The sequence below is a fragment of the Pezoporus wallicus genome, unplaced genomic scaffold, assembly GCF_028554395.1.
Source record: "Pezoporus wallicus isolate ANWC-B61680 ecotype Strahan unplaced genomic scaffold, APGP_CSIRO_Pwel_v1 contig_1181, whole genome shotgun sequence".
In the NCBI taxonomy this organism is placed as follows: Eukaryota; Metazoa; Chordata; class Aves; order Psittaciformes; family Psittacidae; genus Pezoporus; species Pezoporus wallicus.
In genome coordinates this window covers 1557584-1572380 of record NW_026641428.1, presented here as the reverse complement: position 1 = coordinate 1572380, position 14797 = coordinate 1557584, and the positions used below count along the sequence as shown (strand labels likewise).

General features: G+C 35.4%; 1 protein-coding gene across 4 annotated transcripts in view; it reads left to right on the top strand.

Annotated features, from left to right (window-relative positions):
- KCNH7 (potassium voltage-gated channel subfamily H member 7) overlaps positions 1 to 14797 on the top strand; it is a 240337-nt gene that overhangs the window by 166161 nt on the left and 59379 nt on the right. For 3 of the 4 annotated variants that reach the window (XM_057423744.1, XM_057423742.1, XM_057423741.1), the window contains 2 exons: positions 1 to 21; positions 3742 to 3956. In XM_057423744.1, the coding sequence (XP_057279727.1) occupies positions 1 to 21; positions 3742 to 3956 (236 nt within the window). The remainder of the gene's footprint in view (positions 22 to 3741; positions 3957 to 14797) is intronic. The other variant, XM_057423743.1, reaches the window with a different exon arrangement.

Genomic DNA, 14797 nt, shown 5'->3' with positions numbered 1-14797 from the left:
ATAATGGTCGCAATGTCAAAGGTAAAGTATACATCTAGACTGTACCTTCCAGTGTTTCAGACAGCCACACTTTATGGCATGTTACTTTGCCTGCTGTATGAAATGTTCAAATGCAACATTCTCATTCTGATTTCTCTAGGGCCAAGCGCATCATTTAAATTATGTTTGTTAAACATGTAGTTATTCCCTTAACTATCCTTTGAAAGCACTAACTACCAATCCCTGGAAAAAGTGAAGGCATATCTCTTAAATGGCCATCTGACTTAATTATCAGTTCATTCCAAAAAAAGGAAGGGAGAGAGATAGAACATAGCATAGTTCTTTACCTCAGTTATTTAACTCAGGTAAAACTTCTATTGAAGCTACTAGGAGTTTTCCTGTCAAAGTTGGGCAGGAGCCACTAACAATCTGTTGGTTTAAGGTGCTTAGTTTTCAGTTAACTATCTCAAAAATGAAGTAGTTGGTAATAAGAAGCCTTGTGGAAGTATCTTCACTTATTCCTCCTTTCTCTCCTTAAAACTAGTTTCACGTTCTTGGATGGCAGGGGGTATGGTTTCAAGCTTCATGTAGTATTAAAATGTGCATGCATGAACTTCATTGCCAATTTCATGTATAAATAATATTTAGTGCAGTTTTTCCTATTCACCAGCACTGAGCTACGTCTTTTGAACATATTTTTAAGTGATTTCCTCCATTTCTAGAAAGCAATTCAGAACAAAAGTATTCAGTTTAATTGCAATGTTTGTAGCTATGTCTGAAAACTGGTTTGTGACTTCATGCATGATGCAAAAAGTGTGTGTACCTAGTAAAGTCTTCTCTCTATAAACTGCATGCAGTGCATGACGTAGATTCTGTAAAGCAATTTGTGGACTACAAAATCATTGCATTTGCTTCATGTGTATGTTGGCAAAATGTTGTGGGGAAAAAAAAATACAGTCTCTGTAATCTAAAACAACTTTTATAAATGTATTTACTGATGGTGGAAGATGATGGATTGACAGCTCAGGAGAGTGAAATCAATTCTCAATGCATTGTGAACGCAGGGACAATGGAATCCTACTGTAAAAACTTAAGTTCAAACTTAACCTTAAAGAATCTCCTTTGTAGGGTAGGCAGAAACATGCCATTCTTCCTGCTCATTCAATTTTTGGCCACTCTGCTGAAACTGTCAATCAGGATGCCAATTAGTGTCAACTGTAATTGTGATTTGTTATTGCCCTCTTTTTCTGCTTCTGCTATGAGAGAGACTAGCAAAGGCCCACTACCTGTCAAGTACCAGCTCAATAGCTGCCAGCCTGGGCTCTACTTAAGCTAGTAATGTCTTTCAATTAATTACCATTATCAATGAGATACATACATACCTATCACCACATTCTAAATCAAAAGAAGGTGGAAAAAAACCCCAAGGTTTTATTCCCATGTGCAGTTAACTTAAGTCTAATGTCACAGGCTAGAGCATGAGTTTTAGGTAGCAAAGGAGAGAATAATTCCCTTTGGAATAGAAGCAATAAAAAATTTAAATCCCAGAAAAGAAAGCTTCAATACCATTTAAACATCTATAGAGTTACTATTAAAAAAATAAATCTTCTACTAATTATGGATTTGCCTAAGCTCCCTTAGCTTCCTCTTACCTTTGAGTTCCCTAAGTATCAAGAATTTTGTTCACCTAACAAACGGCCCCAAATGAGACCAAGCTCATGTCTAAACCTACTCAATATTCAAAAATTTTTAATTGCTATAACTATGTAGGGAAGTAGAGTTGAAAAGCTGCAATCTGACCCTACATGCATAACACACACCAGCCAGATTAGCCATTTCACTAATTTGTGAGGAGACAGCCCTGATTTATTTTGAAACCCACTTTTGTACAGACTTATGTAGATGACGTAAAAGATAAATTCAAGTTCTACCTGGGCCAAAAGATGTCCAAGCACAATATTCCAATTCCTTGGCACTGTCCTCAGTACCAGGCTTTTTAGGATTGCTTGTGGAAGAAAAGTAGTGCTTTCTTCCTTTTTCCAGTGAAACTGCTCCAAAAATAATATACTAGGTTCATTGCCCTAAGGAGGAAAAGAAGAACTGATTTTGTAGTTTAGTGGTTAGAGCACTTACCCACAACTTTTTGTCTATCTCACATCAGATGATCCTTGGACAAAATAAAGGAAGTCTTGAGAACGGAACCACTGGATTGCTCTCTCCCAGGAGAGTACTCAAATCGTTATCATGCTACCCTTGTTATCTCAAATTCCTTTCTGCACAGTGGCTAAATTCAAAATGGAGTAGTAGCAGATTTCTATCGCTAGCCCAGATTAACATAAAATTAACATGAATTTAAGAGGTAGAAAGCATGTGTATAAATCCTTCTAAGCTAAGAAAGCAAATAAAAAGAAGAAAAAAGAAAAAAAAAGAAAGATGTAAAATTCAGCACTGCCTGATATATTTCCCTCCAGCTATCTGCAGGCAGCTGGTTGCTTTGAATTTCACTTGTTCACACATTACAAACACAATGCAGCTGTTCTGCTGTTGACTCTGCAGTTTACCCCAAAGGCCAAATCCTGTCCCACTGGCTATTCCTTAATCATAGCACCCATTCTTGTTTCCCTCTAGGCAGACCAAATAAAGCCCCCTCAAAACAGTCAAAAGGAAAAGCATCACATTTTTGCCTGTAATAGTAGTAGGATGCAGTAAGATTTTCGTGTGGATATGAGAAGTACTGTTGGATCCCAGACACAGACACATTGTAACTGACTCCAACACCTGGATTTTTTCTTAAATACATAACAGGATCCAGTTTTCACTGCCTAAACTTCTTCATAGTTCTTCTGTTACCAGTATTACTCTCAAAAGAAAATCTTTCTTGCTGTGAGTACCTTTGGCTTCTGGACAAAAATTATGAAGAAAGTACAAAACAAGTATTCTAATCTGTTGTATTGTTTTCTTGTTGCACAAAGAACTCTGTCCAATATTGAGAAGAATAATTATAGTGGATATGTACCTCATGAAGTATACAAACTCTGCATTTTTTTATCTATCACGAGGCACTAAAGTAGTAGCTTTAAGTGTATATTAAATACTCCAGTAATATTCTACATAAGGGTATCCCTGTTGTTTTCAACATTTTGCTGGCAATGACAATTGAAGAAATAAATTTTGTGAGTTTGTGACATGCCAAAACTAAAGGCTTTTAGGACAATGTGAGGTTAATATTTTTATTGGTTAAGTATGGAGTTACTTGATGAGTCAACAGGGGTAGAGCAGAGGTCTACTCAATTTTCCAGTTTACCGAAAGGTGTTTCTAACTATCATGTAAGCATGAGCAACAGTACAGATGTGATAATAGAGCCCTTGCTCAGTCCAGACACATTTATATAACTGTATCTCATTTCCACTTTTATAAAGAAATGAGAATATAGCCTTTATGTTCAGCCAGCATTACAATGGAGCATACTAGCATATCCAGTAGTATAAAAACAAGTAAGGCTGGATGCATTGCATACTTTGTAATCCACTGACTTTTTAAAAAATATTGAGGGCTCTATGTAAAGGATTTTTTCTATTTACATCCAATACTAGATTTGATTCTCATTAGCAACAGAGTTATTTTTAAAATGTAGATAATTTGTAAAATTATTTATTAACAACTATCTATCCCTTGTCATTTTGACATATTCCACTTAAACATTAATGCTAACTTATTTCTCTGGATTTGTCAGATACTGAGTGTATGTTCTTATTTTTTAGGGCCTTTTAATCATATCAAGTCAAGTCTATTGGGATCCACATCAGATTCAAATCTCAACAAATACAGTACAATCAACAAAATTCCTCAACTCACACTGAACTTTTCAGATATCAAAAGTGAAAAAAAATCTTCATCTCCTCCTTCTTCAGAGAAAGCGATTATTGCACCTAAGGTGAAAGACCGAACGCACAATGTAACAGAGAAGGTTACCCAGGTAAGGTAATACCCATTATTTTAGTTTTGTGGAGGCAATTAGCAGTGTATTCAGTAGATTGATACTTTTTTCATGAATGATTTGCATATTTAAAAGACAATTTGGAGGGCTTAAGTCATTACTTATTTTACCTCCAATTCAGTCACACATGAAATAGTTCATATTACATGATACTGCTAACAAACTTCATTTTTTTTCGTCTGTTTTTCAATGATAAAAGCTGCACAAAGTGCTCCAAATAAGTCCACTAATGTCAGTGATTCCTGTCATTCATAAATGTTAGTTTCATTCTTTTTTCTTTTTCTCAGCTTTACGAATTACTGACTAGTGCAAAGCACATCAGGATAATACATGGTCAGTGATTGTGCCACTATTATGAGGATCACAATTATGTCTTGTAATTTCTGTCCCATTTCTTTGGCTTCTCATAATTGCTCTTTCCTGTGCATCTCTTCTATATGTGTATATCAAAAAGGCTGTTAAAATGGAAAGCAGATACCTGAATGGACTGAATATATGATATATTCTGTCATACTTGGCAATGAGGCATACAATTGAAACAAAACTGAAAACAATTCAAGATAGCATATTTCTTCACTCTAAAACAGATACAATGCCCTCTGAAGGAAATAGAAATATTCAGCTCTATTCAGTGTCATTATTACATTTGTGTTGTAATGTATGTGGAGATTGGCTAGGACAGGTTACCGAAGTACAGCATACTGAAAAAAAATATTAAGACGTGACAGTATCATAGAATCATAGAATAGTTAGGGTTGGAAAGAACCTTAAGATCATCTAGCTCCAATTATAGCCTTAGTAAGCAGAGTGTCGGCCCTGGAAATCATCCACTGACAGGCGGAAAGAAGTTAGTAGCGCTTTGTATTAGAATGAAGATAGAGATTGTACAAGGAAGATCTTGTCAAGAGCAGCTTTTGACTTACTGCTGATCTGCCTTCAGAACAGACTGCAGCTTCTCTACAGTGATACTATGCCAGATGTTGTCCATGCTCTTACTCCTTTGATGGGTATAACAAGGAATGTATTGTACACCCTCCTAGAGAAATAGAGATAAAAGTTCTACCAGTTCTATTTCAAGATCAGTTACTGCCTAAAAAGTAATTGGATTTTTATCTTTTATATATTTTGTCTTTGATACATAACTTGAATCTGCAACCATTGTGCTTTTTTCCCTGGACAGTTGTGAGAGATTTGATCACTTCTGGATCCATTTTGATATGTTTTAAATTATTTATCGTAGTCATACATAAAAATCTTTTCACAGATACTATGGCAAAAAGTCAAGCTTGGTTAAAAAAAATAATTTTTCTAAGTAAGCATAAGCCAAGCTTGATTTATTAGTTAGCTGTTTTTTTTTCTTTTCAAAATTCTAACTGGATATTTAGTGCCAGAGTGCCAAGTTTCTATGTACTAATGAAGCTGTTATGGGTAAAATTAAGTAAATGAATGAATGAATGAATAACTAACAAGTATATTTATTCTCCAAACAACTTAGGTGTTATCAAAAGTTCCAATATAAATGGCTTGGATCAGCTAAACTTTCCAGAAACATTGATGCTAACAAAATTAAATAATTATAAAGAATTTCTCACAGCTGTTCCTTTTTTCTTTTATTATATTCAGTTATCAATGGTTCTAGTTGCAACTGCAGCCTAAACTCTAGGATTAGGGAAGAACTCCTAGAAGATATAAATAAATTTAGGTCTACTGAATTTGATAATCAAAGATCTAGTTAGCTAGCTATTAATGAAATAGATTAGAAATAGACATTTAGAAGACGAAAGTGGTTTATTTTAGTCCTGTTTATGAGTCCTGTTTATGCTTCTAATCCCCAGTGATTTCAATATGTTTTATCAGAGTCAGGCTCTGATAAACTTTGAAGGCTTCACTGCATGTCTGCCTGTAAATCTCTTCATAAAACTCTTCATAGGCCCATAGATCCATTTTGTATCTGCAGAATAACGCAAAAGTGGTTTTGGAAGGTTCTAGCACAGTGTTTAAAACAGAATATGGCAGAAATGTCAGATGAGATAATTAAAATATGTTCACGCTGACATAGTCCACGTAAATCTTTGAAACAGCATCAAAAATGTACAGAGGGCAATATGATTATAGAGTGGCCATGGTAAGTTAAAAGATCACCGGTAATCAGAGTAGCCTGCAGGGAAGTTCTGCACATGGGATGGTCCTGAATAAGTAGATACCTCAATTACTTGGCCTTTCACCTCGGTCTTTGCTGATCAAGACAAGTAGCATAACATCTTCTGGATGCCCATTTCAGTACAGCAATGACTTTTCCTCAGAAGACTAGCCCAGTAATAGCTGCCATATAAGACCTATTGAAAAATTGGCATTGTCATATCTCAATGTAGGCATTTGTCACTAAAGTAAAATTTAAGTTTCAAATCTGCTTTACTAAAAGCTTTTTCTTTTAATGTTTCACATTATAATTTCCAGAGGTGCTAAGCTAGACTCTCTTCTAAAAGAGTCTCAACTTTTTAAAACAATTTTTTTATTATTACTTTATGTTATTTTTTTATTATACAGTCTGTTCAGGGAGCAGTACAATTTCTGCACTCTTCTGCACTTACAGGTTCATTTGGGGTCCTGACACTGATTGTTAGAAAGAGACACGTCTTTCCTGAAGTATAAAAAGTAGACTTTTAATTAAACAAAGCAGTGGGACAAAAATTTGCCATCTGAACCTTAACATTTTTGATGAATTTTAAAGAAGACTCCTCACCTTCCAATTACAGTGTGTATATGTGCAAGAGTAAGCAGTTTTATACTCTGTTTAATACTGATCTATTTTAAATGTTCTTACACATGCAGTTCATGCTGATTTATGACTCCAAAGCTGTGAATGCTATTGTGGACAGACTCAGAGCATCATGAAAATTACATATGTAGTACATAGATAAGCAGTACGTTTGCTTATATTCAAAGAGAGAATTCCTGAATACCCATAGATTAACACTGGCAACAAACTATAGCTGGACTAGTTAATAAGCTTATAAATTATCTCTTTGTTGTGTAGTTTAAGAAAAACTGCTTTGTGGGCCCTGATCATTAACGTTCAGAGATTATTGATCTCTTTGAAATTTATCACTGTTGAGATATAGCATGTGGTTGAAAGACCCAGCGTGTATCTGTTGTTTATGATTTGTCTCAATAACTGACTTACAGGGAGGTAAAACTCTATGATCCTTAATCATCTTGTAAATAATACTTTTAAAATCGGTTTCATCATCCACCACCTATAGGAAATATATACCGAAACTGGTTATATGGCAGAACTATAAATATATACCTTAATGGACTACACTGATGATTTGAGAATGTAATCTGATTTGCAGGCACGCTGAGCACCCACAGCTCTTCTGTCCTCTCAGTGAAGGTTGAAGTTACGTATGAAGTAACAGACATTGTAGTTTCACTGCATGTTTTTGTAATCTGGCCAGACTCTATTCTGCTCCCCAAAAGATTAAGAAATAAGTAAAAATATCCCCCTAGGCCAGTCTCAGCTGTCGATATAAAAAGAACTATTATGTGATCATGACTTCAAACTGACCTTCAGGTTTTCAGTCTAAAAGAAGACTAGCAGGATCTAGGACAGAGAGGAGCAATATAAGACCTAAATATAAATCAAATTATTGATCTATACTTTTTCAGCAGTCTGATTCAGCTGACACACTACGCTGTTTACATCATGCAGTAGCTCACACAAACAACATTTCAAGACTGTTCATTTTGGAATGCAAGCTGACCTGAAGAAGAAAATCCTGAATTAAGGGAAAACAATTTTGATATGTCTTCCAACTACAGAGCCAGGCACATATATAATAATGAAATCAAAGGGTAAGCAGAGCCAAAATTCCCTAGATACTGTATGGAAAGTTTATATTACTGTTTCCTAATGAAGTGAGAATTTTATTTTTTCTATTATTTACTCTTCCTGTTCTCAATCATCAGTTGACATAGCTTATGCAGGAATTATTCCCTTTGTTTACAATCACACTTAGCACCCTCATGCAATAAAATTCCATCTTTTATTGTCATTATAGAATTAATATTTGTAATTACTACAGGTGTATTTATAGAAATAGTTTATGTGTGTGTAATTTCATTACCATTCAGGAGGTGTGACACACTGTATGTGAAAAGTAGAGAACATCATGGTGATGGCAAAACTAATAAAAATACCCCAGTCTTGGGGTAGTTACTTATACCTGTGGAAAGATGTCACCAAAACTGGAGAACAGGTTCTTTACAGCAGAGCAAGTAGCCATGCAAAGTACAAGGAAGCATAAAATAAAGCCCAGTGTTTTGATTAGTTTCAGAAGAAAACGTGGCATTTTCATTGGAGTTACTTGCAATTGCATCAAGTAATAAAATGACCACTATAGTTACATATTCACAGAAACTGGGAAAGACAAAATATTCCTTCCTTCCAATAGAACCTCTTCTCGTTGTGACAGCTGAATAGACTAAGGCATCTGAACTGCTGCAGTGTTTTGAGAAGATTTCACAACATATGGAGCAGTCGGAAAGCCCAGCTGCTTTGAAGCACGTAACCTGGGTGCATCCTTAATTAGTCCATGTCCTTCCCCCAAGATCTACCCTTCTGAAAAAGGGATTGCCTGACTGTGCTGACTTGGGAAAAAGTATCCAGTAACTCCTATGAATCATACTTTTGCGTAATCAGTGTTTTGTGTGATCTCTTTTTTGTTACTACCTTGAACCAAATACTCAGTGATCTGTTCTGTGATGCTAACATGGAATGGAATATATGATTTCTTTTATTATTATTATTAATGCTAGTCCATTTTCCAAAGCAACATTCTTCTTTTGTGTTAAGCGAGGGAGAAGGGGGGGAGGGGGAATAGGCAGACACAGACCATCAGACTGCATTGTAGTTCATTGTAGTTTGCACATAATTAATCTTCTGAGTATGTTGACAGTGTAAGAAATAATGCCCTACAACATAAGCAATACTGATAAAAACAAAGGTGTAGGCAACACTTAGGCAAACCTGATTTCTCTAGACTTGAGTTCTAAAGTCCAGAACTCCCACTTCATGGTGGATTGACTTTGGAAGTTTCTACACTTGGTAGGTTACTGTGTTGAAACCATGGGTTTGACACCCAACAGAACTGTCCCACCAAGAACTGCAATAAATTAAGCCCCTGTTTAGCCCTTGTCAAGCCCCAGTGAGACCCACAGAACTGGCAGAATCCTCTGATCCACTTGGCATTCACATCCTGAAATAATATCTTTCACACATGTGGTTAAAGTTGCCTTATAACAGCCATGAAATGAGTCACAATCTCTTTCACTTAACCTTAGAATGATACAAAAATGTAGTGTGGAAGAGACCTCTAGAGGCCATCTAGCCCAACCTCCTACTCAAACCAGCATAACTTCAAAGTTTATATCAAAGTCAGGAGGCTACCATGTTAACTCAGGAAACAGTTTCTATGTTTATGTCTGTATAAGCATACATTTTCCTAGAGAAAAACACCCAGTGATAGACAGCAATAGCAGCTGGTGTGCAGAAAGAGGGAGGGAAGAAGGTAGAAGGGTAGGGATCTCATGGGCTGGAAGGAGCTGGCGTTTTGCAGGGAACATTGATGGTATAGCTAACATTTAGGGTGCTTACTTAAAAAGAGGCAGTCCCAGAGTATTTTGCCTATTACTTATCTTACATAAATGACCATCTGTTAAAAAATCCACAGAAATAACCTTGGGTACCAGGCACTCAGACTCCAGACTCTTCCTTCCCTGTCTGAGTGTCATTGCCCTTCAAACAGTCTGTGTTCTGAATTCCATTCTGGTGCCAGCCACCTCACGTGTACCCACTGTAGTATCAGTGCTGGATCTAGCCACAAAATGCCACAACCTGGACTGGCAATATTTATCATATACCGAAATTACATATTCACCCCTCTTAAAAGTCATTTTCATCAGACAAAAAAGGCAGATATGTTCTGCTAAGAATTTAATATTCATTCCTTGCAAGTCACACATTTTCCCTTAAATGTAATACTATCTAAAATGCAAAGTGAAAAAATGGCGGGTAATTTGAAAGATTAACTTTTTCAAGGAAATAGTTAGGTTCCTGCACATCACTAATGAGAGAAATGAGGAATAAACTAAATATGAGAGCAGAAAGTTGCTGCAATTTGCAGCTAGTAAGGTGATAATTATAAAGCAGTTATCTTCTACTACTGATTAGAAACCAGGTGGCTTTAAGAGTATAAAGGAGAAACAGCAACACAACTATTATTTGTTTGGCTTGGGACGGGGACAGGGAAGAAGCATGTGGATTGGTTGGGTTTGATGTATTGGCATCTGACGAAAATAATTTTTGGTTAGGGTTTATTACAGCTTGGGATTTATTTCATAGGATTAGAAACAGTAAGAAAAAGAAAAGACCATTAAAGCCAAGTCAGCCCAGGATTTTTTTTGATGAATTCTGAGTGCCCCTAAAATTAATAATGTAATTAATAATGTAGCTGGTAATAGAACAGTAGAAAAGTGTGTACTCAGAATAGTTCAGAGACAACACTTTTCAGAAAAAATTGTTTTCATGCAATAGCTTGCTAATCACTGTGATAACATGTAGTTGTGAAGCATTTTTTGAGTGTTATGGGTGGTATAGTTTTGTTACTTAGCACAAAATTAATGAGCATTGCACAACAAAAATCTCTAGAAAATATTTACTGAAAGTGGCTAGTTCAAGCCATCTAGAGTATAGGAATATACAATAAAATTCAGATCTATCTGAAATAAAATAACTGAATTGCATGGATATTTATTTGGTATTCACAGTACATGGAGAACTCAAAGAATTTTTTCCTAATATCAGGGTGGTCTTCTATTAGATTTATCTTTGATAAGTCTGTTTTTCTTCAACAGTTGAACAAATATGTCATTCTGCACATGGTGGAATTGTCTTTAAGGTACTTCAGGTGTATTTTCAAGCATAAGTTTACTATTCAAAGGATCGCTAATTTTACATTAAGACAGCATCTTTTTAAATATGAAAATTGCAATAACTACTTTTCATCTTGAAAGCTGGCATGAGAAGATATGTTCAGCTCCAGGCAGCGTGTTCAGATTTCTACTAATAAATGAGAAACATTCATTAAATGAGAAGAAAAGTTCATTTCACAGCTTTTCTTTTTTTTTTTTTTTTTTTTTAATCTAAGTAGCCATCTTCTTTGAAAATTCTATAATTCTATTAATTATGAAGAAACCTACTCTCTTTTGAAACAAAAGAACTACTGTGTGGAATGGTCTCTCATCTGTACCAATCTGTTCTGTTCGCAGAAGCATAGTTCATAGAGTTTGTTGGTGGGTTGACAATAGAAAACTATAATCAAAGGAGAGCCTATTGCTGCAGCTTAGTCTCTAATGATGTTTGGAAGTGAGCAAGAACCACAGTGCCTGTGGTTCATGGTCATCCTATAGAACTTGTTAGAGGCCAGCTAATTTATTTTGATTAATTTTGTTAGGATAGCACGCAGACTGTAGCCTCCTTTTAGGCTTTCAAACAAAGCTTGAAAAATAAGTTCTGTATAGGATAGTAATTTCCAAATATGCTACGCTGTCTACTTTTTGTCTTTACACCTACAATATCAAGTAAGCTAAGGAAACTCAATAGTGAATGACCCATTCTGTAGCTTACACAATGATGCGATAAATTAATCAGTCTAGAAAGCAAAGAATATTAAAGCTTACAGTCAGGCTTCTGTCCTAGGCAATTTTCCACTGGATTGAGCTTTTGATGCCTGCAATCACACATGTGACCAGCCATAGTACTGAAAAGATTCCCATATCTGCCTGGTTAAATCCATAAATAAAAGGTCCTGTTCTTTCCTGAACATGAACTTCATTTAGCATAACACAGGTGAGACAGAGCTTCTCAGGGAGTTATTTTTGGTTCATTGGTGCTGTGCTGACACATTTTGGTTAAAGTACCACAGTAGCTAGTGAGGAATCATCATGAATGTCCTACCTTGTCTTACCACAATTTTCAAAACCAAAAACCAAAATATGTTTTTACATTGAAAAAAAAAAAAGAAAAACCAAAAAAAAATCTAATGTAAGATCAAGCTAGCGGCTGAGGAAAGGCAAGTTTGTCTGCCAGTCTATGGCTACAACTACACCTTTTTGTCTGCCTAACTGGTATGAATTGAATGGGTAGTTCTAGGATTCTGGATCATGCTTTTATAGGTTGGTTTTGCTAGTGAATGTGATTTGTATCATCACGTTGTGTTTACATGTGTATGCAATCTGTTCCATCTCCCCTTGCCAAATGTCTTTTTGATTAGAATGTTACTGACCAAATTTGGTAGAAGTTTGGGTAATACACTAAGCATTCCTACAAGCAGAGTGAAGAGAGGAACCTGAGCAGAATGCTAAGACTAAATGTCTCCTTTAAGTGAATCAGGTTAGCATATGTTCATTAGGCATAAACACTGAAGAGCTACAGGGAAGATGGTCATTTCTAAATTAAGCTTTTCCCCAGCTAATAAAGCAGTTTCAACTGCAGTTCACACCTTTTTAAACACTAAGGTGTCTAATAACAAAATGCAGATTTTCTAGAAACTAAAGTTTGATTATTTTGCTGATTATGGAAAAAGTATTTATTATGAGACTGAAGGTTAAACTTAAATCTGAATGTATTCATATGGATCTTTTCTCCCTTTCTCCTTTACTCCTGACAATCACATCAGTATGTACTATAGACATAAAACCAAACTATGGATGTAGCTGCTTCATTTTCACTTCATGCAATTCAGCTATTCTTACAGCCTTTATGTTCTACATCAAAATGTTTGGCAGCTACCAAACCAGTCTAAATGGAAAATGAAAGATATGTTTTTCATATATATTGTGAGGAAGATGTGATAACACCACTGAGAACAAAATCCTTTTGCTTTTTGGCTATATGATGAACAAGAGATAGAAAATATCCTTTAAGTGACTAAAAACCATTGCAATAATTTAAGCCCTTATTACAAATGTGTCCCTTGATGTTTTGTTGTCAGATACATGAATGTTTGTTAACAGGTTAGTGTTGCCAAAAGAACAACAAATAACTCACAAACTCTTTAGTATTTTGAATGATGGCATTTTCTGTCTTCTGAAATAACACCTTATAGTGAATTTTAAAGAAGATGGTTACACAACTTTTAATACATATTCTGGCATTAACATTTGCTAAAAATAGCTAGTTGTTAATATCTCCTTCTTTGATAATCTGTATATCGCTAATTTAGGACTTAAAGTTCAGTAAAGTGCACTCAGTAAATTTGTATGCTTCTAAGTATTTCTCTGATGATGTATTACCCATTAACATGAAAGTAATTACATACTGACTGGCAGGAAGAGGCTCCTGAGGTTTAAGATCTATAAGCCATTTCTTAATTTTGACATGGAATATAATGGATTGACAATGAACCATAAAAATACTTCCTCTCTTTTAATATATATCTTCATATATCATATGAAAAAATAAGTGATAGGTTAGAGATATGGAGTTTTCTAAATTATTACATGTATTCAAGTTTGGTGAAGCACTTTTGCTTGACAGTAATAACCACATAAATATTATTCTATAAAACTTGCACAATTATACTGAACAAGCATGAGAAGTCTTCTACTGCTTTAATATAATAGCATGCATAATTTTCCTTGACAAGTTGAAGGTTTTGGGTTACTATGTATTTAAATACATTGAATAGATTTACCTTGATAATCTTTAGAAAATGTGACACTTCATGCCCTCAGTGCCTGTAAGGCACTCCGCACTCCCAAGAAGTCCCAGTGCTCTCAGATCCGAGTCAGATTTGGAATTTTTTGTCATCACCAAGGAAGGGTGCTACCCTGTAAAATAGACTAATTGAATGAGGAATCTTTGTAAATATTTAAGCCCATGAATAGTTTTGTAATTTGCTTCACATGGAAGGTCAAACTTGATAATGAGGCCTGACTCTTTGCTTGGTAGTGCGGTATTGGTTTTGTTCTCTGGTGTACTATTTAATTTCTGGAGATTTCAGTGTTCATGGATATAATTACTTTTATATGGTGCAAGCACTAGTGAGACTCCAATAACTGTTCAGTACAGCTGCTACAATTTCAGGGCAATCACTGTATGCAGATAGATCATGTCACTGATGAATAGATGTACTGTGTGAGTGTGTGCCTCAGCCATAGGATCAGATCTTAAATTTGTTCTCCATTTCATCATATATTTTAGATGACAGGGTGTAAAGTATTATCATGAGTATGATGAAATGTATTTTAAAGGCATTCCTAAACAGAAAATATGGAGACCAGAGGAGAAACATATACAGGGGGATCCTTTTTAATTCTAAAAATATTAGAATACAAATATATGATACACAGAAGGAGAACCATAAAGGTATTCTGATGTTCAGGCCGATCCTTATATAACTACCTCATTTTACAACCATACACTCTAATTCACATATTTATAGTGGGGTTTTTAATGTGTCTTTTAAAAGACCCTCTATTTCCAGGTCAAAAGCAACTTTCTATTACAGTACTATAACATTGAAGCTACAGGAGACAAAAGTTAAAACTTCAGCCAACAGGGACAGCAAAGAGCCATGTTACGCCCTGTTGGCAACATATTATTTGCACAATGCTGTTTTCCCCAAGCTTCCCCAGCTGGAACACATTTCTCTTCTTTCTTGGAGGAAACAAGTGATTATGAACCAGTTGTTTTGAAGTAGGCTTGAGATGACAGACTTTCAGTCTGAAAAGGCATGCAGCTTCAGCTACACAAA